This window comes from Cebus imitator, unplaced genomic scaffold (assembly GCF_001604975.1).
Source record: "Cebus imitator isolate Cc_AM_T3 unplaced genomic scaffold, Cebus_imitator-1.0 Scaffold13, whole genome shotgun sequence".
Lineage (NCBI taxonomy): Eukaryota > Metazoa > Chordata > Mammalia > Primates > Cebidae > Cebus > Cebus imitator.
Window position 1 is genome coordinate 1,928,512 of NW_016107328.1, and position 24,679 is coordinate 1,953,190.

Genomic DNA, 24,679 nt, shown 5'->3' on the forward strand with positions numbered 1-24,679 from the left:
GTGGTGGTATTGATGATGGTGATAATGGTGGTGGTGATGACTGTTGATAGTGCTGGTGGTGGTATTGATGATGGTGATGGTGGTGGTGGTAATGACTGTTGATAGCATGAGTGGTAGTGGTGGTGGTGGTGGTGGTGACAATGGTGATGGTGGTGGTTATTTTTTACAGAGCCCAGATTTAAATTAGAGAGTCAATTGATTATGTACTCTTTTTATTTAGGACAAAAGGAGTTATTCTTGCCCTGTTTGTGAAAAGTCTTTTTCAGAAGACCGATTGATAAAGTCACATATCAAGACCAACCACCCTGGTAAGGTTGTACATTTTAGAGTGGAAGATTAATGTTAAAAATGCTTATGTTTATTTCAAACAATGTTTTACATCAGCTGCGCTATGTAGACATAAAAAGGGATTAAGCTGTGTATGCGTTCATGGGAAACAATCATCTTTATTCAAATCTGGGATAATTATTTCTTTCCTTTTCTTCTTTTATCTGGTCTTGAGACACATCTGCCCTCACCCCTGCAGTTTCAGTGATATTTGCATGCCTTTGAATGGGTCCCATGTAACGTAGGTCTGACTTAGATTCTTGCCTGTTGCCTGGCCTTTGTCATAAGCGTGTGTTACTCAGAGTGGTGGTTTGTAAGGGGTGTTGGCTCCTGCCCAGGCTGAGGAGCATCTGAGAGGTGGAGAGACCATCAACACGGGTCTTCTCACCTTCCACACTGGTCAGGTGCATGAGGCACCAGCTACCTGGGTGTCTGTGCCTTGTCTTTCCTGTTTGTGCCACCTGGAACATTTTCCCTTCTGTCCTGACTGATTAATTTCTGTTCATTCTTTACGTTCTTCCTCATAGCCCTGAATTTGGGGAGGCAGTTGTAGCCTCCAGTCTGGCCGAGGGTCCACCCCCAACCCCTGCTAACTTCACACACAGTGCACTGACCACCATGCCCCAGTCACCGTGACTCTCTAGCCAGGCCCCGAGAATGCACATGAGGGCATTGTGTGTTTTATGAAGGAATAACAGATACTCTCTTTAAATACGCCTCTCCCTTCATACATGTCTATTTTTTCCTGTTCTTCATTATTTTGTATCTGCTCTTGGTATAAGGGAACAGACTCACTGATTATAAACGGAGGAAGATAAAGAAATAATAGAAGGGTACTAAGACTCATGTTTCATCTGTGAGTGGACAGAGCTGTGGGACCTGCGTGTATGTGGGAAGGGTGTGGGCTGTGTGCTTCTCTGAAGGCCCAGCACTGTCCTCCTCATGTTAACTCATGTCCTAAGTGACATGGGATCCAATGTGAGCCAGTGTTGTTATTAAAACAGCTAGCCCTTGCTAATGAACAGATGTAAGAAATTATTTTGTTATCATTTTAAACTTTTTATTCCAGAAAATCCCAAACATACAAGAGCACACAGAATAATGCTGGGAACCTCCTGTATTTCTCACTCAGCTTCCTCAGTTATCCAGATTTTGCCAAACTCTTTTCCTGTATCCACCATGCAAACTTTTCTTCTTCTAGGTTATTTAAAAATATATTCTAGACAGCATGTAATTCCTCCATAAAAACCTTTAAAATGCATCTCCAACTTAAGGATTGCTTTTAACATAGCCACCATGTCACCAATAAAGAAAACAGGATTAACTATAATTCATTATTGGCACCTATTATAAGCCTGTTTAAAATTTCCCCAATTTTCCCCAAGATATTTTTTTTAACTGTTGGTTTGCTTTAAGCAGCATCTAAGCATTTGCACCTAGTGGTTTTGTGCCTTACCTTTCTGTTTCTCGTGTTCTCGAGTGCCCCCCTCCCTTGTGCTTTTTTCCATGACATTGACTTGTGGGGGAAACTGAGTCACATTTCCTGTAGACAGTCTCACTTTCTGCATTTGTGTGATTATTGCTTTGTGATATCGCTTTTCCATTCCTTATACGTGATGTGGAACAGATACTGAAATCTGAGACTCGACTGGATTCTGGTTTAACTTTTTAGGTGAAAAATCTTATCTCGACACCATGAGGCACACCTTGATCCCACCTTTGGTGCTGCTTAGTGATAAGGTTTATTTATGTCTAACTTTCCCCAAGGTCCTCTGACCCCTTTTGACATCCTGCTTTCCTTCTAGAGGTCTCCATGAGCACTATTTCTGAGGTTCTTGGGAGGAGGGTTCAGCTGAAAGGGCTAATTGGAAAGAGAGCCATGAAGTGCCCGTATTGTGACTTTTATTTCATGAAGAATGGCTCAGACCTTCAGCGTCATATTTGGGCTCATGAAGGTGAGTATTTTTCTTTCCAAATTGGGCACCCTTTTAACTTTGTACTTCTATCCTTCATTTTGGGAGTATGTTAGGAGGAAGCCATATCTTCACATTCCTGCTGTTAGAATTTCCTTAGCACACTGAGAGTCGCGTCCATCAACCAGCTACAAACAGTAATTTAAATCGTTAATCAGTTGCAATTGCAATGAATAGAGGTGTGCATTTCTTCATAGGTCTCATTGCAATTATAGTGAAATAAATCACCGTGACTCCTCTGCTGGAAAGTAGGTACCTTCAGAACAGGAACACCAGAGTCTTATTCATGGCAGGAACTCCAGTGCCCACCCTGGTGCCCAGTACATAGCAGGTTTTCCAGAACTGTTGGTATTATGAATGAAGGAAGGAAGGCAGCAAGGAGTTCTCCCATTCCAGCAGTGTGGAGTGCTATTCAGGCTGTGGAGAAGGAATTCAGAAGGTGGAAGGGCTGAATGGAGATGAGGGAATGGAGAGAAGAATGTAGGCTGTGCTTTTGGGTTGCTTGCCTATAAAGGAAAGTGTTGGGGGGCCGCACTCAGGGCTTTGGGAAGTTGGAAGTAAAGATTCTGCTAGCACAACAGGCCATCAACTTTGTTTTCTCCCCCTGGATAATGGCATGGCCCTGCTGGGGATTGGGGTAGGAGCCAAGGGGCTGGGGAAAGCCCTTCCAGACACCTGCATCAGGTCCCTGCCTGTTAATTAGGAACCTGGAATGCTGCAGATAGGAAAACAAGACTAGAGGGGGGGTGAAAGGTGAAGTATTTTCTACAATATGGGATAAAAATGACCTATTTATATATCCCAGGGAAGGAACTATTAGGGAGAGAGAGATGAATCATTCATTAATGAGAATAGTAACTGATAGTTTAGGAACCTGGAGAAGGCAGAAGGAGTTGAGATAAATTCCAAGGTTGGCAGCTACTTTTTGTTTACCAGCATATAGTGAGCACCTACTAGATGCCAGTGCTCAGTGTTTTACTCATGTTATTGGACTCAGTATTCTCAACAACCTTAGAGGTGGGTGCTGTTACCATCCACATTTTACCAATGAGGAAAATGAGGCTTAGACAAGTAAAGTAATTTGCCCAGGGTCACATAGCTAACACGTGGTGGAACTGGGATTTGGACCAATGCCATCTAATTCCAAGACTCTTGCTCTTCTCTTCTGCACTGACTCGTTTCAGGAGGAGGAGGCACCTCCTACACTGAGACAGGAGTGATGGACGTGAGGGTGTAGCACGTACGCGTTTAGACACCTGTGGTTTCTTTGTTATGAAGTTGAAGGCATTCATAGCCGATGTCAAGTTTGCTCAGCAAAGAATGCTGAGAAGACAGGCTTGGAATGGTGTTCATGGGAATCACAAGGGAGTTGACCCTGATGGAAGTACAGAGGGCCCAGTAGAGGCTGGAGACCGGGGGCTTATACAAGTATCAAACTGTAATTGTACTCATGTGAGAGGAAGTGAGAGAGCTGGGTTCAAATCTCACCTGCAGCATGTATGATGGGCAAATAATTCCATCTCTCTGAACCTCAGTTTATCTGTAATATGATCTACTTTGGGATATATTGCAAGGATCAATGAGACAATTTATATAAAACCCTCCATAGAAGGGTTAGCACATGTTGGGTACTTAATACATGGCTGATGCTATAGTGTATTAAGTAAACATTTGTGATGATACAGTAAGGTTGCATATTTGCGATTTGAAAGGAATCTAGTATTTTAAGCGACGTCAGACTTGATAAAAATTCAGAAAGCCAAAGGCTGCTGTATCCTGGCATCCTTTTTTTTTTTTTTCCTGATCTGTGACTTTCTGTATAATGATGAATCACAAAGGAAAAAGGGTATCAGTACACGCGCCACATTTCCCTGTACCATAAAATACCCCTTGTCTCTGTTTACTCTCAAAACATAGGACAAGAAAAACAAATTTAAAAACCCAAATTATCTTATTGACTTTAAAAAAAAAAAACCCAAATTAAAAAGAAAGGAAATAAGAAAACACTGTATTGACTGTAGTCACAGAAATTAACCATGTAGGACTTTGTGCATACCTGTGACATTTGTTGCTTAGACGACCTGCAACTTTGTTCGAGGTTTCTTAGTAGTCAAGCAATATACCTGGGACCCATCCACTACGGCAGATCTAAACACTGGCCCTTCGGGGAGAACTTAGAGTAGACAGTGTCTTAGTATGTCACCTTGGGGTGAATGCCATAGTGTGGATGATCTGGAGATCCACAGCTGGTTTACCTGCACCATCTCATTTTTCATGATCATACGTCACAGAGCCCACGGAGGTGCAGAGCTGTTGAGATGACTCTGCAGCATGGCACGGCTGGCCAGTGGGTGGGCAAAGATGTTAATGGAAATATGTATACTTCAATCTCTGTGTTGCTTTACTTGGTTCTTCTCCTTCCAGACATAATGAAGAACATAAATTATTAATTAGCCTTCTCTAGGATTGGGAGACAGTGCATGCCTTCATTCTTGAGTTCTTTTAGAAAAACAGCAAGTCAAATTGTACCTGAATATACTGAACTGTTCACACATTTATAAAGTATCTAAAGACAGCAGGAGTGCACCATGTTCCCTTTTCGTATGGTTTGTGTGGGCTTTTTCTCTGCGGTGGTGGTAGTCCTCAGCCGTCTGTAGCTTTGACTCAGGGTTGAAATGCCTGCTGAAGGTAGTGTGAGATACAGAAAGATGCTGCTTGACCCAGGCTACCACCATGGCTGTGGCCCTGCTCTTGTGAGAGCGTGTCGTAAATGACCAACCCAGAACAGGGGATCTGGTGCCCTGAAGGCTCCTTGGGAAGTGACTCCTGGTCCTGTTATTTTACAGAGATGAGAACTGTGATCCAAACATAAGTTCAAGGGCACACAGCCTGTAGAGTATTACTTCATCTCTAGAAACCCAGGCCAGAGCTGGGCTTGCATGGGCCCTAAGGCACATCACACCCCTGAGTGCATGTCAGCTCTGTGCTCCTGGGCATTGCCCTCAGCCTCTTTAAAGTGTTGGTTTCCTCATCTGCAAAGTCATAGGTAGTGTAGATAATGGGTGAAAACGTTTGGCCTACTAAAAATTGTCTGCTTCGTTACTGTGCTCAGGTCTGTTCCCTGCCCTCCTCCTCTTTCCCCCCAGCTCCAGCCTCTGTCCCTATAGCATATCACACCATGTTGTAATGGCCTGTTTACCTGTCTGCATCTCCCACCCGACAGTGAAGGCTGGGATTCACTCTTCTTAGTTTCCAGATTAATCCCCAGTGCTTAGTATGAAAATAGGTCCTCAGTAGACCCTTGGTGAATGAAGGAGTGGTGAATGCCCAGATGCCCCTACAGTCAGAGTCATGAGCCCATCAACCACCAGTGTGATAAAGCTCTATTTGTTTTATGAAATAAATGTGCTTCCACATCAGGTCCTGGTGCCTGATCCCACTGATGTTTGCAGAGGGCCTTGGCGACTTTCATGGTGTTCAGTTTAACTCAGATCAGTTGAATTTAGTGACTGTCTTGTCTGTGGGTCACTCAAGATCTCTGTCCTCAAGGAGTTCCCAGACTGTGGGGAGAGGGCAGATATGAAGGACTCACTATAATGTGCAGTGAACATTCCAGCTCGTAGAGAGTTACAGGAGTTGGGAACATTGATAAGGGAGGTAGGGAAATCTACCAGGGAAGGTCAGAGAAAGCTGCAGGGTCGGGGCATCCCAGGAGGCACAGCCTGGGGAGGAGCCTGGCGTGGGAAATGTGTGGTGCTTTAGGACCGAGCAAGTACATTGCTGTGTTCAAAACGGTTGTTTTATGTATACATATCTATAAGTATATTTAGATATGGATATATGTATTCCTTCAGATTCACACACACATATGCATGCACATATGTAAATATATGTAGATAGATATCTACATTTTCTCCTTGGCAGGTGTGAAGCCCTTCAAGTGTTCTTTGTGTGAGTATGCAACTCGAAGCAAGAGTAACCTCAAGGCTCACATGAATCGTCACAGCACTGAGAAAACCCACCTATGTGACATGTGTGGCAAGAAATTCAAATCAAAAGGGACACTGAAAAGCCACAAGCTCCTTCACACTGCAGATGGTGAGTAAATGACCCCAAGGTGAACTTTCCCCTCTAAATGTGTGGTTTGCAGCTGATGTTCCAGTTTGTCAGAAACTTGCTGTACTGGAGGCGGGAAAGAGCACGTGCCCATTAGAAAGGGCTTCTGAAAGAGCAGTGAAGACCTGGCCTGGCTTCCTCCCGGCCCTGTGCTGAGTGCCTCACTTCTAGCAGGTGCAGGATAAACACCTACTGGGTGTGTGTGCGCCAGTGGTGGGGGTATGCGGTGAGGGGGAAGCTGCTTCAGGGAAGGAGGCATCTTCAGGAAGCCTCCATCTGTGGTTCTGAAGTTTCCACCCTCTTCAGCCCTCCATCCCCACCTGGAGCTCCAGGATCCTGAGGGGCAACCTTGATCACACCTGGCCTGATTTTTCAAGGGAGGCTCTTATCATCTAAGCTACCTCAGGGGTGGAACTAAGTCTAAAATAAAACCAATATTTGGGCAGGTTTGATCTAGATAAAGTTTACTTAAGCGGATTTCTCATTCATTAAGAGCCATTGATTGGATTCTTGTATGTGCTAGCCATGAGGGTAGGTTCTAGGGATATCATGTCAAGTAGAGACCAGTTCCTGCGTTCAAGGAGTTCATAATCTAGAAGTCAGACAGAGGAGAGGGCAGGCCATTGTAAGGGTAAGTGCGCATTATGGAGGGGAGATCAGGAGCCCCAAACAGGGCATGGGTTGAGGCAGATGGGGAGCTCGGTGGGTATTGGGTACAGTCTCCCTGGCACAGGCTGGATAGAGGGAAAGAGGATTTGTTCTAGGAAGACAGGCATCTAAACCATAAGAAACTTGATTTTACTCAGGAAGACCAGTTGTGTGAGGGACTTGTAAATACTGCATGTGACAAGATTATTAAAGTTTATTTGTAAATGTAGTTATTTACCATAATTATATATGAAAATTGGAGTTTACTAAAAAAAATCAGTTTTTCAGCAGTGATTTTTAATTTCAGAATTTAGTGGATGATATAGCTCTTAAGTTCCACCTTTATTTTAAGATTGTTCTGAAAATCAGTCCTGGTGTGTGTGTGTTGGTTAGGGCCTCAGCAAGAATGCAGGTGAGCATGTAGGACTTAGTGCAAAGGGTGAATGCTTTGCTGGAATTCATCAGAATTAAGGACCAAGGGCTTGCCTAAGGCTGAAAAGGAGCCAGAACTGTAACTATTAAAACTTAAGCAGTATTCTCTAAAAAAAAAAAAAATCCATAATCAAAATTAAAAATACAATGACAATAAGGCAGTCATACTTGAATAATGAAAGCATTAAAGTCATGTTGTTTTTAATGAGTCTACACCTCCACAAACAATAAGCCTTACTGACTTCTCAGCTGCCTGAACATTTAGGCAGGAACTCCGTTTCTTAATGTGATGGCACATAACTACAGCAGTCCCTTAGTCATGAAGAGCAGCTGTCCCCAGTGGCAGGGAAGCGTGGAGTATCCAGTGGGCCGTGGTGGCAGGTCAAGAACGCATTCACAGGCGCAGTGGCTCACACCTAGAGTACCAGCACTTCGGGAGGCCAAAGGAGGTGGGTGTATTACCTGAGTGAAGGACTTGGAGACCAGCCTGGGAAACATGGTGAAATCCTGCCTCTACCAAAAATACAAAAAAATTAACAGGGCGTGGTGGCACATGCCTGTAGTCCCAGTTACTTGGGAGGCTGAGGTGGAGGGTTGCTTGAGACTGGAGGCAGAAGTTGCAGTGAGCCAAGATCGCACCATAGTACTCCAGCCTGGGTGACAGCGTGAGACCTCATTCTCCACCCCTCCCCCCCAAAAAAGAAGAGCATCAGTCATCAGGTGCAATGAGAGGACCCCTGGAACTGGTATCCTGCCTCAGTGCCAACTTCTTCCACTACGTGGGTCTCAGTTTTGTTACACTGCAAAATAAGGAAATGAGACCTTAACATTTCTTGGGTTTCTTTCAGCCTCAATCCTCTGATTCTAGGAAGAAAGGGTTAAAGTGGGGCTAAAGGGATGGAAATAGGAGGTGTCAGTGCAGCTTTATTTCTAAATCCGAGATGATTGCTTTCCCACAGGGCAGCTGTATTTCATTATTTGTGTTTCTCTTTTGACACCAGCATCTCATGTTTTACCTGGGGCTGGCTTGGTAAATAGAGTGCTGAATCACAGACCCCTTGTTCTAGCTCCATTGCTGATCCAGATGTAGCTTTAATTAAGCTATAAGTAATTCTTTTCCTTTTTAATCTTCCCCCATAACATGTTTATTATAGAAACTTTGAAAAAATTTATTTGCATCTCTTGCCCATTTCTGTAGTGCTCGTATTTTACCTTGATGACGTCTTAGAGCTCTTTGTGTCTTAATACTTTGTCATCATTTGCCTTTATGTTTTGTTTAAGGTGTCTTTTTATCTACAAAGTTAAATAACTTTGTTGATTTAAAGTTGTTTGTATTTTCCTTTATGTTTTCACCTTCCATGATTTTCTTTGTTAAAAGAAGTCTTCCTCAGTTTGGGGCAAAATTCTTTTACTTTTTCTTTGAGTTTTATTTTATGATTACATAACATGAAATTTAATTGTCTTGAAATTTATTTTATCATATGCTATGTGGTAAGAAGTTTTGTTTCTAAACAGTTATCATTGACTCGTATTTATAGAGAAATCGTTCCTTTCAATTTTATTTTGCAGTGCCAGAATTTCCCTGGATATTGGGTTTAATTCTGAGATTTTGGTGTGTGCTAGTACCTTATTATTCAAGCTGTTCTAGTAACTAACCTTTACTGTTATCCAATAAACTTTATTTTCTATGAAACTTACGTAGTTTTTCTCATTTAGTTATTACTCCTTTGGATAAACTTCAGAATTGTTCATCAAGTTAGGAAAAATAGCTTTCTCTCTGTCCCTGGGGATGACCTTGTGAGCTGTTTGACGATGCCTGTAACATGCTTTGAATCTATACAGTGCTTGGTTGTCTTGATGAGGCTCTCAGCCTTTAACCATAGAATTAGCTTTTTACTTAGAAGGAAAGATTGTCTTACAGCCTACCTGAAATTATTTGGTTTTAATTGTATTTGTTGCATCACTAATAACTCAGCAGGTTGCTCTGTAGAAAAGCCATGTGGAATAGGTAGAGCTAGAGAGGCCTGGGTGTGGGTCTGTTTGCCTCTTCCTAGTAGGGTGACTTTCCTCATCAGTAAACTGGGATAGGTATACCCTCTTGTTGAGTGGCTTTGAGGATCAAAAGAGAGGAAGTGTACCCCATGCTGGCTGGCTGCCTCCTGCTCTCTTGGCTGTTCTTCCTCAGCATCCTGTCCTGGTTCTGTCTTAGCTTTCTGATCTCTACCTCTTGGAGGCCACGGGGCTCAGTCTGTGGGCGTTGTTGGTGGTTTTTTTTTTTTTTTTTCCTGAAACAGAGTCTCACTTTGTCAGCTAGGTTTGAGTGCAATGGTGCAGTCTCAGCTCACTGCAGCCTCCGCCTCCTGGGTTCAAGTGATTCTTGTGCCTCAGCCTCCTGCCATAGCTGGGATTACAGGCATGTGCCACCACACCTAGCTAATTTTTACATTTTTAGTAGAGATGGTGTTTCGCTATGTTGCCCAGTGTTGGCCAGGCTGGTCTCGAACTCTTGACCTCAAGTGATCTGTCTGCCTTGGCCTCCCAAAGTGCTGGGGTTACAAGCATGAGCCACTGCATGTTGTTTTTTTCCTTATACCTTAGGTGAACCCTCCATTCTTATGGCTTTAAACACCATTTTGATGGAAGGTGATATGGTTTGACTGTGTCTCCACCCAAGTCTCATTTTGTATTGCAGCTCCCATAATTCCCACGTGTTGTGGGAGGGACCCTGTGGGAGATAATTGAACAATGGGGGCAGTTTCCCCAGTATTGTTCTTGTGATAGTGAATAAGTCTCACGAGTTCTGATGGTTTATAAGGGGTTTCCCCTTTCACTTGGCTCTCATTTTCTCATCTGTCACCATATAAGGTGCCATGATTGTGAGGCCTCCCAGCCACGTGGAACTATGAATCCATTAAACTTATTTTTCTTTATAAATTACCCAGTTTTGGGTATGTCTTTATCAGCAGTGAAAACGGACTAATACAGAAGACTTCCAAACTTCTATTTCCAGCCCTCTTGTTCCCCCAGCCTTGGCACTGCCCTGTCTATAACTGCCCACTAAGCTTCTGCACTTGGACGTCCACATGGCCCCCTGAGCTTAGCATGCTCAACACTAAGCTTTAGTCTTCCTCCCTAGACCCTGTCTCCTATGGCCTAGGGGTTGCCAAAGTTTGTAAAGAGATTGTGAGCATTTTGGGGTTTTGAGCGCCACATTCAGTTTTCTCTTTTTTGTTGTTTCTATGTTTATGAACTTTGAAAAATGTAAAAGCCATGCTTAACTCCCAGCTGTACAAAAGCAAGAAGCAGGCTGAATTTGGTGCTCAGGCATAGGTTGCCAACCCCTGCTGTATCCCATCTTGGGAAATGGCTATTCCTTTTCCTTTGCTCAGATCAAAAAAGCATTGGGTCAGTCTTGACTGTCTCATTCATACCCCACACATGACCCATTAGCAAATCCTGTGTGTTCTCTCTTTTAACACGATCCGGAGTTCTCCCACTTCTCAGCCCCCTCATGCCGTCCTTTTTGTGCAGACCCCTGTCATCTCCTACCTCCATTCTTGCAGTAGGCTCCTAACCGCTTTCCCTAGAACCTGTCCTGGTCCACACAAGTCTATTATCAACAAAACAACCAGTGATCCTGTGGAAACAGAGGCCAGGCCGTGCCCCTTCTCTGCTCAGAACCCTCCTGTCTATCTGCTGCCATGCCGAGTGGAAGCCCAGAACCTCACCGTGACCTGTTTGATCCCCCCGTCTTTCTGACCTCTTTTCTTCTGCTCTCCCATGGCTGGCATCTCTTTTGACATACTGTCTCCATTCTTGTTCATCACACCTGCCATGTATGTGCTCATCTCAAGGGTTTTGCTTTGGTCCTTCCCTCCACCTGGTGTGTTCTTTCCCCCTGTCTGAATGGAGACCTCCTTCATGTCCTGGAAGTCTTTATTGAAGAGTCACTGTGAATGAGTCTTCCCTTAGGTGCTCACGTATGTAAAGTCTCCATACCCCCACCAGGTAATCCAGACTCCCATGGCTTCCTCTGCTGCTCTCCTTGGCTTATCTTTCTCTAGTATATTATATAGTTTCCTTATTTACCACTTTTTTGTCTCTATTACTGGAACTGTCCCACTAATTACTTCACACTCTCTTTCATGTTTTTTACTGTTTCTCTTTAAACCAACCCTTCTCCAATGTACTATATAACTTCCTTATTTATGATTTTCCATTGTCTTCCACTAGACTGTAAGCTTCACGAGGAGGGATTTTCGATTTACTACATGTATTTTGTATCTTTAGCACCAAGAACAGGGCTTGGCTTATCATAGGCACTCAATAAATGTGTGTTCATTTAATGAGTTGAAAATGTAAAGTGCCTTGCGTAAAGTGGTTGGGATATAGTAGTACTCAAAAAGTGCCACTTATTTTCTCCATTTCATCTCACTTAATTCTGATAAATCAAATGCTTGTGAATTAGGTATTTTAAAATATGGTCAAGTAACTCACTATTAAATGAATCTTCTTGGGCATTTTTTAATGAAGTAAAAAGGAATTGAGTAATTACTCTTTCTTCTAACTACTTGTGAATGCAATTTTTCCCATTTGCTGGCTTATTTACAGTGATATATCCCTATCTGTGGCATTCCTATTTCCCAAAGGAGCTCATTACTATACCTTAGAAAAGATAGCTCATTCTGGGTGAAGGTTTCAGTTAGAAAGGTTTGCCAGTCAATATGTGCAAAGAGAGAAATTGATCTGTAAAGGGCCCGATTAAACCCTTTGTGTGTAGGCCAACAGGATGCAAGAATTGAATGCAAAGATCATGCTGTAACATAGTTTCCCCTTTTTGACTTTAAAGAGGGCCTAGACATGATGTGCTGTTGGAGGTTTATACATGATTCTGTCCACCCATAGCAGATAGCAGATGGGAAAGGTTAAACCGTACAGTGCCTTTATGCTATGTAATCAAACAGAAATTCTTAAATTATGAAATAAAAAGCTCTTTGAAGTTGATTACTAATTCTTTTGGGTCTCTCCCCTTCCCCTGATTGAAACTGCCCCTGTATATTTTAGTTAAGAAGTTTTTGGGTAAAATATAAAAAGAATTATCCAGGCTTCAAGCACTCTTACAGTAGACAAGTGGAGAGCTGAGTATGGAAATTAGGCTTGAGTGTAGTAAGTACCCTTTTTTCCTATCCCTTCTTCAATTTATGGTAAGATATCCCATAGCTGCAGATTAAAATATTCTAGGAGATCTAAGTATGGAGTTTTGTTTTGTTTTTCTCCTCTGTCCTCTAAAAAGCCAAGCCACTTTGAGATAAAGTAGCCCCATGGCCTTTTGCTTCTAAAAAAAGAACCAGGAAGTTAATAGAAAATGGTCCCTGAACACCTTGCTGGGTTGATCTTACAAGGTTAACCTGCGAGGCTTCAGTGAGACTGGTCTCTCTACTGCATCCTTGTCCCTCTTGTCCTTCCTCCTACTTGCCCTTGGAGAAGAGGTTGAGGGGCGGGTGTGGAAGTGTGGCTGCTGGATGAACCTGGTAGATTTCTGTTGCTTATCCATGGGCTGGAGTCTGGGTGATGGGCGGGAGAAGGTTGAGCTAACTTCAGGGCCCACGAATACCATTTAATAGGTTCACCCTGTTTGTGTTTATATGTAGCTCTTTTTCTCAGGTTTTTATAAACCAGAAGATCCGTTGGGAATAAGTGAGCCCATTCTATGAAACGAACTATGCAGCATACTGAACAATTAGCTTAGCCTGATATACAGATTTAACTTTTTAATGAGGCTTGGCTCCCCAAAACCTCACCAGGTAGAGGGGTCTCAGTTGCAAACGTCTGGCACTGTGTCTGTAACTTTCATCTAGCACTGCTGCTGTCCTCTGTTGTCTGTGTGGCTTTCTGTTGCCTTCGGTTTCTTTCCACCTTTGTCTCATGCTGACCCGTCCCTCCTTGTATCAAAACTGATGTACTAATTACAGAGAATCATCAGGCTCTAAGTCTGCAGTTGCTTGAAGTTGTGCCTTTAAAGTACAAAGACTTCTTTAACTGTATTTTTATTGCTGTAGCTATTTCTGTTCTGATGTGCCACTGCATAAATCACCACAGATGCTAGAACTGTGAAGATATGTGCTTTGCAAAACACTTGCTGCAAAATACCTGTTATGCTTCCTGCAGGATGTTTTTCTTACATGAAGCAGCAAACCTCTGTGTGCTGGGCTACATGGAGAAGCAGGGAGGCAGAGTGGGGAAAACTGTGGGCCCCAGAGGCAGGCCCTGACTGGAACCACTTCTTGACTGAACAGTCTTGAACAGTGGTTCCCATTTGTAACATGGATGTTACATGTTTCCTGTGACTCCTATAACAAATTACCACAAAGTTAGTGACCTAGATCAACACAGATGTATTATGTTGCAGCTCTAGAGGTCAGTGATCTAAAATCAAGGTGTCAGCCAGGGTGCATTCCTTCTAGGAGCTCTGGAGGGGAAGGCGTCTCTGCATCCTGTGGCTTATGGACCCCTTTCTTCATCTTCAAAGCCAGCAGTCCAGCATCCTCCAATCTCTTCTGTTCTGGCTTTCATCACCATGCTCCTTCTCTGACTTCAAGCTTCCTGCCTCCCTTTTGTAAGGACCCTTGTGATTTCACTACGACTACCTGGATAGCCCAGCCTAGTCCCCAACTCAAGATCTTTAGCTTAATCACATCTTCAAACTCCTTTCTTTTCTTTTTTTTTTTCCATATATAGTAGCATGTATAGGTTCTGGAGATTAGAACCTGGATGTCTTTGGGACAGCCATTATAAACCCACAGCATGGGGTTGTGGGAAGATTAGTTGAGTTCATACTATGGATGAACTCATGTACCCAGCTCATGTACCCATTCCTCTGCTGCATGAACCAGTGCTCTTAATGACACAGTATAAGAATGGATATTTGTAGCAATTAATTTATGGCATCTAGGAAAGATGAAATCACTTTTTTTTTCAAATACTCTCTTATTAGGAAGGCACAGTGCAATAGTTCATATTTAAAGAGTATCACTGTTGAAAGGGTAAAAGTCAAGTCTTCTGAAAAAAAAGGTTAAGTCAATTTTCTAAAAACTCTTGAAAATTTACTTATGTAAAATACCACCTTTCTCAGTAAGACTGGATAAGCAGCATAAGGAGGCATTTTTCCATTTATGCCTCTAGAATATTATTACTAATAACAGTTGAGATTTATGGAAATTCTTTCCTCTCAGTACGTTAGAGTTCCTTCAGGTTTGTGGTACACAAAAATGTGATTTGGCAGGGATGATTTAATTTAGCAGATACTTCAAACAAGTTGCCTTAAATCCCAAGGAATTTTTCATTGCTGTCTCTCTCTGTGTTCTGATGGAATCCAAATGTCAAAAGCTGAAGGTGACTTTTTAAGATTTTTTTTTCTGCCAATCCCTTCCATCTTAGTTTTACATAGAACTCTAAAGTAAGGCAGCTGGAGTCATCCTCAGGGAAACTCGGCAAGAGGACGAGGCTGTGGTAAGAAACAAAGGGAACAACAGGTGCTGCACATACTCTGAGTGCCAAACCACCTGGCCGAGGCTTTGCAGATCCGACGGTGGCCTGCCCACAGCTGCCAGGAGGCGGGAGTGATTGCCTTTCTTTTTAGGAGCAGAGAATGGGAGCTCAGAGTGTCGATGTTTTGCAGTTGAGCTTCAGAGGTCTAGGGCAACATGGTGCTTCTGTGTCTGGCTGGGAATAACTTCCTGCTTGAGCCCTTCAGCAAGGAAGGTGCCCTGCTGGCTTCCCCACCTACTACACTGATATCTCCCTTTCCTTCCACGTGGAGAGTCCACAGGAAGCGAAGTCCCACCTCCCTTAGGTTTGGCCTTGTCTCTTTATCTAGCCTGAGGCAGGATAACAAGTATTCCTGTTTCTTCTTTCCCTCTCCTGTTTTCAAGTCGCCTCCTACCTTTCTAAAAGGATAGCCTGGGTAACTTTGTACCTGGATAAGGCTGGTGTAAAGAGCAGAGCTCAGGATCCTCTGACACCAGACCCTGTGCTAGCTTTCACTGTCTGGTGATCCTTGGAATTCAGCCAGCATCCGGTTGCCAGGCTCAGGCAGTGCTCAAAAGGACAGAGGTCAGCTTTGCTCCATCAACCATGGACATGCAGCCCAGCACTCAAGGTTAGGCAAAAAAAAGAGGCTCCTTCTAAAAGCACACTTGAAAGTGGAGAGAGATTTTGCAAAGATGTACCTCACCTTTGGAGAGATGAACAGAAATAATGGACATGACATTTTTGCTGCCTGCATCCCCATCTTTGAAGGAGAGTTCAACCAGATCACACATTTTTTAGGGAAATGGAGCTCCTGGTGAAATACTGTGTTTCTAGAAAGAGCTGCAGTGTCTGCAGTAGAAACTTCTAGCAAGCCTGGCACTCAGAAAGATGTCTAACTGAAATCCACAGGGCCAGTAACACTGATGGAGTCCTTTTTCCTTCCACTGCCAACATCAGCCTGCATAATCTACAAACAGTTCTCAAAGTTTATCTTTGAACTACACAACCTATCTTTCCTTTCTTAAATGAACTTGTTGCCAGTTCTCAAGAACCTTCTAAGGAAGGTGGCCTATTTTGTTGTTGTGTTAGTTTTCTTTTTATGTTTTTAAAATTAAAGTCACACACACACACACACACACACACACACACACACACACACAGTTCAGAAGTGCACACCACAAGGGATTGTTACAAAGGAGGCACACCTGTGTAGCTATAGCCTAGAAGAAGAAACAGCACATTGCCAGCCTCTTGGAAATTTCTTCCTCCCTGCAACCTGATTGTCCGTCTCACTTCCCCAGAGGTAACTACTCACTCCTCTGACTTCTAGCACCGTAACTTGCTTTTCCCTGTCTTTGAACTTCATAGAGTTGATTCATACAATATGTGTTCTTTTATGTCTGCCTTCTTCCTTTTCACATTATGCTTATGGGATTCATCTGGGTTGTTATGATTTTGACTTTCACCATCTGGGCCTGAGGGCCAAATAAAGAATTTCATAAGGAAATGAGATTCTAAATTCTGGAGTTTCTGACCAGGGAGTCTTTGTTCCCACAGTCAGCTTCCCCGCCACCCCCCCCCCCCCCAACGTGACAGTATTTTTGCAGTAATCTTGGAGTGTGTGTTCTGCAAGAGTGTTTCTCCAAAAAGTCGTCTGACTCAGCTTTGTTTTGTCTTTATTTACAAGACGTTACTCAAAATGACATTTGACTGTTGACGGAAATTAAATCCTGCCCCAGAGGACAAGAAGTGACTACTCCTGAGACTTTCACAAAATTAGGCTACTTGCTGTTTTTTGTGAAGAAGAGGGAGAAAGATGCTTTGTCAGAAAGAACACCATAAATCAGTGCACAGCCAGTCAAGACTGGAGTGCTGTTTTTTAAAAGATGGTGAACTTTCAAGTTCAGAAGCCATTGGTATCATTTTATGTCTCTGCATTGAAAGACCCGTCTTCTGGTCTGTATGCAGTAGCAGATGAAACGTCTCAGCCTTTCAGAGATGGAGGCTAATTATCTGAAAAGCTTTTCTGTTAGAGCACAGACAACACGAAAACAATGTTCATAAAAATCCAACCGCTTCCTGCAACACGATTGTATCACCTAACAAGGATTCTTTAAAAATCTTTATTCATTCTCATATGGAGTGGTTATATAGTTGTAATGAAAGTGTATCATTCTTACAGTTCTTACAGACTTGAAATTAACATTATAGTAATTCTTTGTTGCTGTACAGTTCATTAATAGGGAGTTTAAGAGTTGCATGTTGCACTAAGGTGATCTATGAGTTGCAGAACCATTTCCTTATTTCTGGACAATGTGTTATTTTTGTTTTTTCTCCCATTATTATAACTTATGTGGCAGGAGGTTCTTTCTGGCGTATAAACTTTTTCTTATTTTGAATTAACTCCTTAGGACACAGTTCCAGGACCAGGGTGGCTATTTTGTTTTCGTGGTTTTAATCGTGCGTTGTGCTGCCTACATACTTTTCAAAAAATTGTAGCAGAAATAAGAAAGTATCCCAGCTTAACTCTTTCATTTTTAACACTTTGTTATTAAAAATGTCTAGTTTCTTAGTTTAATGGGTATCAAATCTTACCATGTTGTAATCTTTATTTGTGTGATAGCTCATAAAATCAAATAGGTATTGTGGCCGTTAAATGAATTAATGGTCATAAAGCGTTTGTAGCATTGGTTCATAGTGCTGTATATAAGAGTATGCTGTCACTGGACTTTTTTCAATTCAGTAAATCTGATTCTGTTCTCTCTAGAGAACATTGTCTGGTCATGCTCTATTTTTGTCTGCTTTCCAGAGTCTTGGTGTTTTATAGTCATACAGTCACTGGTTCATTCAACAGCTGTACTTCTTGGACTCTTGGTTGTAGTTGACAGAAACACTTTTGAGGTCGCAAGCTAACAAGGGGCATTTATGGTAAAGTTACCTGGGATCTTACAGAGACTCAGAGTCTCTGTGTTTGAGTTCCTTCTTCCCAGTGCTGTGTTCACCTGTTCCTTATGCGTCTGGCCTTCATTTTTCTGTCTTAGCGTAACGTCACTTCCTCACAGAGGCCTTCCCTGACCGCCTGACCGCCTGGCCACATGGCCGCACCCTTTCCACACTCCCTCATGCTCCACCATGGCTCCTTGCCTTTGGGCTATTGCAATCGGTAATTGTTTGTTGGACTTTTTGCTGGTTGTCCGTTTAGGTAATGAGCCCCAGAGGCAAGGACTCTGCTGTCTTGTCCTCTCTTATCTCCTGGGCTCAGGCGTGGTCCTGGCACCCAGCGGCCCCTCCGTGAATGCTCGCTGAGTGAATGGACATGGCCAGCCAGGTGACTGTCTTCGTCTTCCACTTTTGCTCCTCTCTGCTTCCTTACTTCATTCTGATGTCCTGTCTCTGTCTCTCTTTGCTGTGCTCTCCTCTCGCGGCCTGCAGATTGGCCTGTTGACTTGGTTCACCCACAGAGTAAAAAGACAACTCCCATCCACTCGTGAGTTGCAAGCTTTGTATCTGGACAGTTTAGATTCCTGGCTCAGCTAGGGTCTCTTGTCCACTGTGGTCCAATCTCCTGTGACTTTGAGTGTGGAGATGGTCAGTAGGACCACGTATCACTGGTGCTTGTGATGCCCTGTGTGATAGCGTTGGTTATGGGAAGGGGAGAAAAGGTGGCTAAGCAGACTTCAGAATGGGGTGCTCCTATAAATTAGCTGCTAGCTTTACCTCCAGCATGCTGTCACCTCCAAGCACTGAGGACGTGGCATGAAAACTGCACAGTATTGTCTCAGAGTACCCACAACCTTCAAGGGTGCCAGACGGACGAACCAAAGGTAAATCAGTGCACTGCTTCGGCAATTACAGCCACAGCCCAAACCCAAGATCTCCGCTGTCCTGAGGTGAAAATTCTAGTGAGTGAGATGGATAATCAGTGCTATAAATCAATGAAGTATGTGATATATTACAATGGAAATACTGAAGACATCTAAAATATTAAGAAAACTGAGAGATGAAAAGAAAAATATGAATATGAAAGGATTCCATTTCAATATGAAAATAGAAGCTGAGAAATGCTAAAAAATGAATCAGTAAAGGGGCATGTGGACTGTGATTTTAAACAGAATGTTCTGAAAGGATTCGGTGTGAAGGTGACATTTGAACAGAGACTTGAAGGAGATGAGATGGCACAGCACAACATATCTGGCATGGGCACCCCGGGCTCTGGGAACAGCAGGTGCAGAGACCTGGAGGTGGGTGGGTGAGCTGCATCTGTGGGGTGGAGAGAGGAGTGGGTAGTGCATGAGCTCAGAGAGGTGACAGGGAGCCACACCCCATTGTGCCCTGTGGCCACTGCAGAGCTCCTGGCTTTTGTTCTGGGTGGAGATGAGGCCAGACAGGGTGCTGGGAATAGGAGCAGGAGTTTTCTGCAATTCTGCTGTTGTAACTGCTTACTTACACTTTGCTATAATTGTACAACCCTTTTCCTTTGCTCTGTTTTTATGCTTATTGTTTTAGGCTGGCTTAAGTAGAACTGAATATTTGTATTGTCTCAAGGAGTGTCAGGGAGGTAAAGGTTTGGAGGGCACTGTAGTCAGCTGAACGATCCACTGCGGGGTCACCTGTAGGCACCCCCAGCCTCATCCTTCAGGGGACTGCTTTTCAGATGCTTGCAGGCCCAGTCCCTGAGTCCATCCTCACAGCAGGCAGGGATTACCTCCCCATTTTTCTAATGGGGCCTTGAGTAGCATAGACGAAAGAACCCAGGGTCTCTCACGGTGAGCAGGACAGGGCCAGAAAGATAACATGGTTCCCTTGCAACTGGCCCTTCTTGGGCAGCCCTTTCTGATGAGTAGTCACCTTATGTGTTAGTGGCACAGATATGCCATTGCTGGTATAAATTCCTCCTTCCATTTGGGAATTGTATCACACCCTTATTGGCTGAAAAGGTTCTTATGGGGCTGTGAATGGGGGTGTTGGGGTCAATAGACTGGAGGCCAAATCTGGGCTCTGCCACTTACCACTTTGTGACCTGGCAAGCTACCCAGGGTCTCGATCCCAGGTCCTCACCCATGAAAGGGTGACACTGCCAGCTTCCTGGGCTTTTGGTGCGTGGTAAGATTGTATACATCATGCCCCAGTACAACTTGTGATGCCTAGTAGTCCAGTGGGTAGACCCAGCCAGGTATATTTTGGGGAAAGAACAGTCAGCCTCTTTTCTTTGTAATCATTCTTTTCTTCCTTTGGGATGCTGGGTGGTTCTCATCCACATACAGCCATTTGATGTGCATCTCCCAGCACTCTGAGGTCAATCTCACCTCGAGTAAATACTAGGATTTGCAGTTAACTCAGCCTGTACGTCTCAGATGTCTCTTGATAGAAAGCCATCTGATGGTCTCAAAGTATTGCTCTTTTATGATTAGTCATGAATCTGCATCCCATTATTTTAATTAGGCAGCAAAAAATTGTGTCAGGTGCTCTCCTGGGCCTGTTTGATAGGGGCTGTCAGTGGTTGCTGAAAACATCTGTAATATTTATTACCAGGGCTCTGATGCCTCAGTAAGGGATGGCTTTTAGGTGTTACCTTCTTTCCTTGTCTCTTGCAGAGCCTTGGAATTACATCCATAAAAGGCTGACTCTTGATTTCAAACGAGGCAATTCCATTTATTCATTTCAGAGCTCCTTTTTTACCACTTAATCTATTACTCTGTGACCCAAGTGTTTGATAATGAATGACAGAATATTTATCAGCTCAGAGAATGGTTCCATCAGCTCTACTCTAGTGGTGAAGAACACAGCATGATTTTGCCCAGGCTGCCCAATGTGATGATGCTGTATGCACATGAGCCGTGCGTCAGTGGAGACGTGTGTTTAGCTGAGATTTGACTGGAGATGTGTAGAAATCTGTGGTGACTTTGAGTGGGGAGATGGTGTGTAGGACCTCCTGTGTTTGAAAGAAGATGTTGCTATATATTTTTTAAAGTTGTAATTTCTCTCTAATTATAACTTATGTGCCTTACAAGTGAAAAATTTTCCTCACACTTCAGGCTTGTAGAATTAATGAAATTTAGAATTTTGGGTTTAGTTACTAGAATAATCGATACAACTGTAATACTAATATTTATTTCCTTTTGCTGCTTTTATTGAGAGTGTTGTTCATATAAGATGTACAGAATTTTTGCTCAGTTCAGTTTAATGAAATGCATGGAATATATTCAGTCTGTATGTGCATTCATGCCCTGAGGTACCCAGATGAGTAGGATGTGTCCCTGCCCATGTTCAGCTGAAGGCAGCCCCTGCCTTATATGAGGCTGTAGAGGTGGTGCGTAGACTGAAGCAAGTGGATAGTGTATAGGGGCCTGTGGAGGGCTGGCTCCTGGCCCAATTACGAGAGCATTCAATTTGAGTTCTGAATTAACAGGAAGAATGGCCAGGTGCTGCCAGACAGTGCATTCCAGGCATGGAAAATGTTAGCAAAGGCTCAAGGGGTCTGAGATTGCAGAAGCAAGGCAGAAAGTTTGGAGAACTCAGGGAGTTCAGTGTTATGAGCCTAAATACAGAGGGGACAGGCACAAGAGGAAGCCAGAGGGGCGGGGTGGGCAGAGTTGGTTCTGATCCTGGAGGGCCTTCTCTGCTAAGCTCTGGAACATCAACTTTTTTTTGAAGTTGGGGACATTGGTGGGTTCTGATGGCTGGACCGTGGGATGGTTTATGCTGTAGATCATCTGGATAGAAGATGAGGCATCAGGATGCATGTGTGGATAAATGGGTGGATCATGGATAATGGAGGGATGGATGGATGGATGGATGGATAGATGGTAGAGTTTTATGAAGGCAAGGAAACCAGTTTAGGGGCTTTTGCTGTTGTCCAAGAAGGAAATGAGGAGAACCTAAACCAGTGTGGAGGTATTAGAAATAGAGAGAAATAGACAGATATGAGAAATATATAGGAAATGAAATCGGGTGCTGAAAAAAAATGAGATGAGTGAAGGTTAGGGCCATAAGGATGTTGAGGAAGGCTACTGGGTGTCGATGTAGGTGATCAGATGGGTGATAAACTGGGAGGGCTGGAGGTGGAAGCGGTTTGGTGAGGAAGATGAGTCCAACTTAGGACATTTGGGACCATTAAGTGGCTGGTCCAGTTGGATACTCAGGTCTTAGATTGAGTGAAGAGATCAGAGTAGAGGATGTTAGTTTTGGCATCAGAGGTTTACAGAAGCCTGTAGGGGTGAGTTGTATACAAGGATGCTTGTAGAGGTAGAATAGGAGTGTGGACTGGAACACTGTGGAACATCATGGCCTAATGATAGTTGCCCTGATGAGAGGGTGTGCCTCAGGGGTGCTCAGAATGAATAGAGAGACCCAAAGAGGTGGTCGTGGTGTGGAGTCAAAGGAACGGAAGATTTCCAAAGCATGGACTATTAGCAGAGTCACATGCAATAGAGTGATCAAGTCACACATACAGACCAAAATCCGCCATTGGCTTGGAATCATAGTGAAAACAAGTTTCCAGGTGAGCTGGCAGTAAATAGAGGGGAGGGGGAAAGGTGCAAGAGGGTCTGGGAGGAGCTTGCTTCTGGGAATCCAGCCACAGTGGCTGTGGGTGTAATAACCGTGAGGCGGTTAGCACCATTAAAAGCTGCTTGTTGAATTCTTTACTGCTACAAGAAGTAGGCCACATTTACTTTTGTTACACATGTTTATGTTACTGCACATTGAGGTGTTATTTATGCTAATCGGAGGCAAAATGTAATGTGCCTCATATATCTATTCATCTGTTTTAACATATCCCATTATCGAATGTTTAAATATTGCCAGAACCTTAGCCTTTTTAACAGCACTGGTTTACATGTCCCTGATTTTCTTTCTAGCATTCTCTCAAAAATGCCTTTTACACCCCAACCAGAGTTAGGAGTTCTGCAGCACAGATCCTGCACTTTGCTGACCGTCATCCTGCAGACTCGCCTGACGTTCAGGGTCAGGTCTGAGGTCCCATGAGATGATCCAGGCCCTTGATATTCTGGGCCAGCAACCTCTCCGGTTCAGCTCTTGACTCTCTGCAGACCTCACACCCCAGGAAGGAAGATGCAGCTGCTCCACTTTCCTGACCACCTTGTGGTCAATTCCCCTGTAATCTCATCCGTGTGCACCCCTCTCCCTCAATGCCCTTCTCTCTCGGCAGCTGGGCACACCCTTACTCTTCCTTTAGGGGCCTGATTGGGTGTCATTGCTCACGGGGCCACCCTGGGATGAGCTGGCCATGCCTCTCCCTCCCTGGGAGCTCCTCTCCACTCCCACTTGTTGAAGACTGAGCGTGCTGCATCATGCCTGTGCGCCTCCTCGCTGTTCCCCTCTGAGATTCTGATCCTCACGTGGCAAGGGACACCTTTGTGTACCTGGCTCCATGCCTAGCAGTTGATTCACAGTGGGAGCTGTTGGCCTGGCGATGCTCACCCTGTCCTCTGCTTCTTTCCAGGGAAGCAGTTTAAGTGCACGGTGTGTGACTACACAGCTGCCCAGAAGCCCCAGCTGCTGCGGCACATGGAGCAGCATGTCTCCTTCAAGGTAAGAGGGCTCTGGAGAAGGAGGCAGGTGTTCAGGCAGAAAAGGCATCGCTTTTCAAAGTGCAGATAGAGAGAGCATCCTTTTATTACTTGTTGGTACTACCTTCGGTTTGGGGCCCCCTTAGCGGGTATACATGGAGTCTAAGGCATAGTGCAGTTTATTTATGCTCTCTCTTTCTAGAAGCATAGCATTTGTCTGTAATTTGGAAACCAAGTCAAAGGTGTGTAAGAGGATGCAGACAGAAGAAAAGGTACAGTCTTTGCATAAAAGCACTGGAGTGATTTAGAGGGAGGCCTGCAGGCTTTAGGGACATTTATTTTTGTTTTCAGATCCTGGATTGCCACAGGTGAGTCACCTGATGAAGCAGGTGTGTTGAAGCCCACCCAGCAGACAGTTGTAAGAACTGGAGATCGTGTTCAGGAGTGTCCACCACAGTGCCCACCATGTCACAGGGGCTCAGGAGATGGTGGCCCTCCATATTCTTTGAATGCTTCTAATTGGTGTTTTTTCAGTGTAGGTGGTAATGTTTGCTTAGCCACAGCTTATGATGCAATTACTGACAACAATGCTAGTGTTCAGTAATTTGTTCAGTAAAAAGTTCTGCTTAGCACTTGGGACAACTTGACCCTTAAAATTATTGCTGTGGTTGGCATATACACATGGAAAGGAATCATCAAGATTTGTAAACTTGTTGCTCTCTAATGGTTTTTGCAATTGTTTCTACCGTTACAGCCCAGAGCATCATAGAATGTGGGAGGGACTACAGGCCATCTGTTTGGTCCCACTGTACTTGAAGCTAGAATCACCCCAAACGTGGTAGCAGTAGCGTTCCCGCCAGGCAGTGCCCCAAACCATCCTGATATAAGGCCTGTTGGGATTCCAAAGAAAGAAGGACTAAATGCCGGGGTGATATGTTTAAAGCAATTATTAAGTCCTTGCCACAGGCAGCAAGGGGACAGGGGTGTGGAGTGTTCCACTTGGGTATGTCCACAGCGAGGTGGTCGGGACATGGAGTTTTATGAAGGTTAAAGGAATTTGGCTCAGGGTCAAGGCCACTTTCTTTCAGTGGTGTCTTTGGCAACTTGCACAACAGCCTAGAC

General features: G+C 43.9%; 1 protein-coding gene across 1 annotated transcript in view; it reads left to right on the plus strand.

The window, feature by feature from the left end:
* The window catches only part of ZFAT (zinc finger and AT-hook domain containing), a 224,205-nt gene that overhangs the window by 116,235 nt on the left and 83,291 nt on the right, over nt 1–24,679 (plus strand). Inside the window, exons 8-11 of the mRNA XM_017499885.2 lie at nt 221–308; nt 2,133–2,282; nt 6,225–6,398; nt 23,491–23,579. Coding sequence (XP_017355374.1) covers nt 221–308; nt 2,133–2,282; nt 6,225–6,398; nt 23,491–23,579 — 501 coding nt within the window. The remainder of the gene's footprint in view (nt 1–220; nt 309–2,132; nt 2,283–6,224; nt 6,399–23,490; nt 23,580–24,679) is intronic.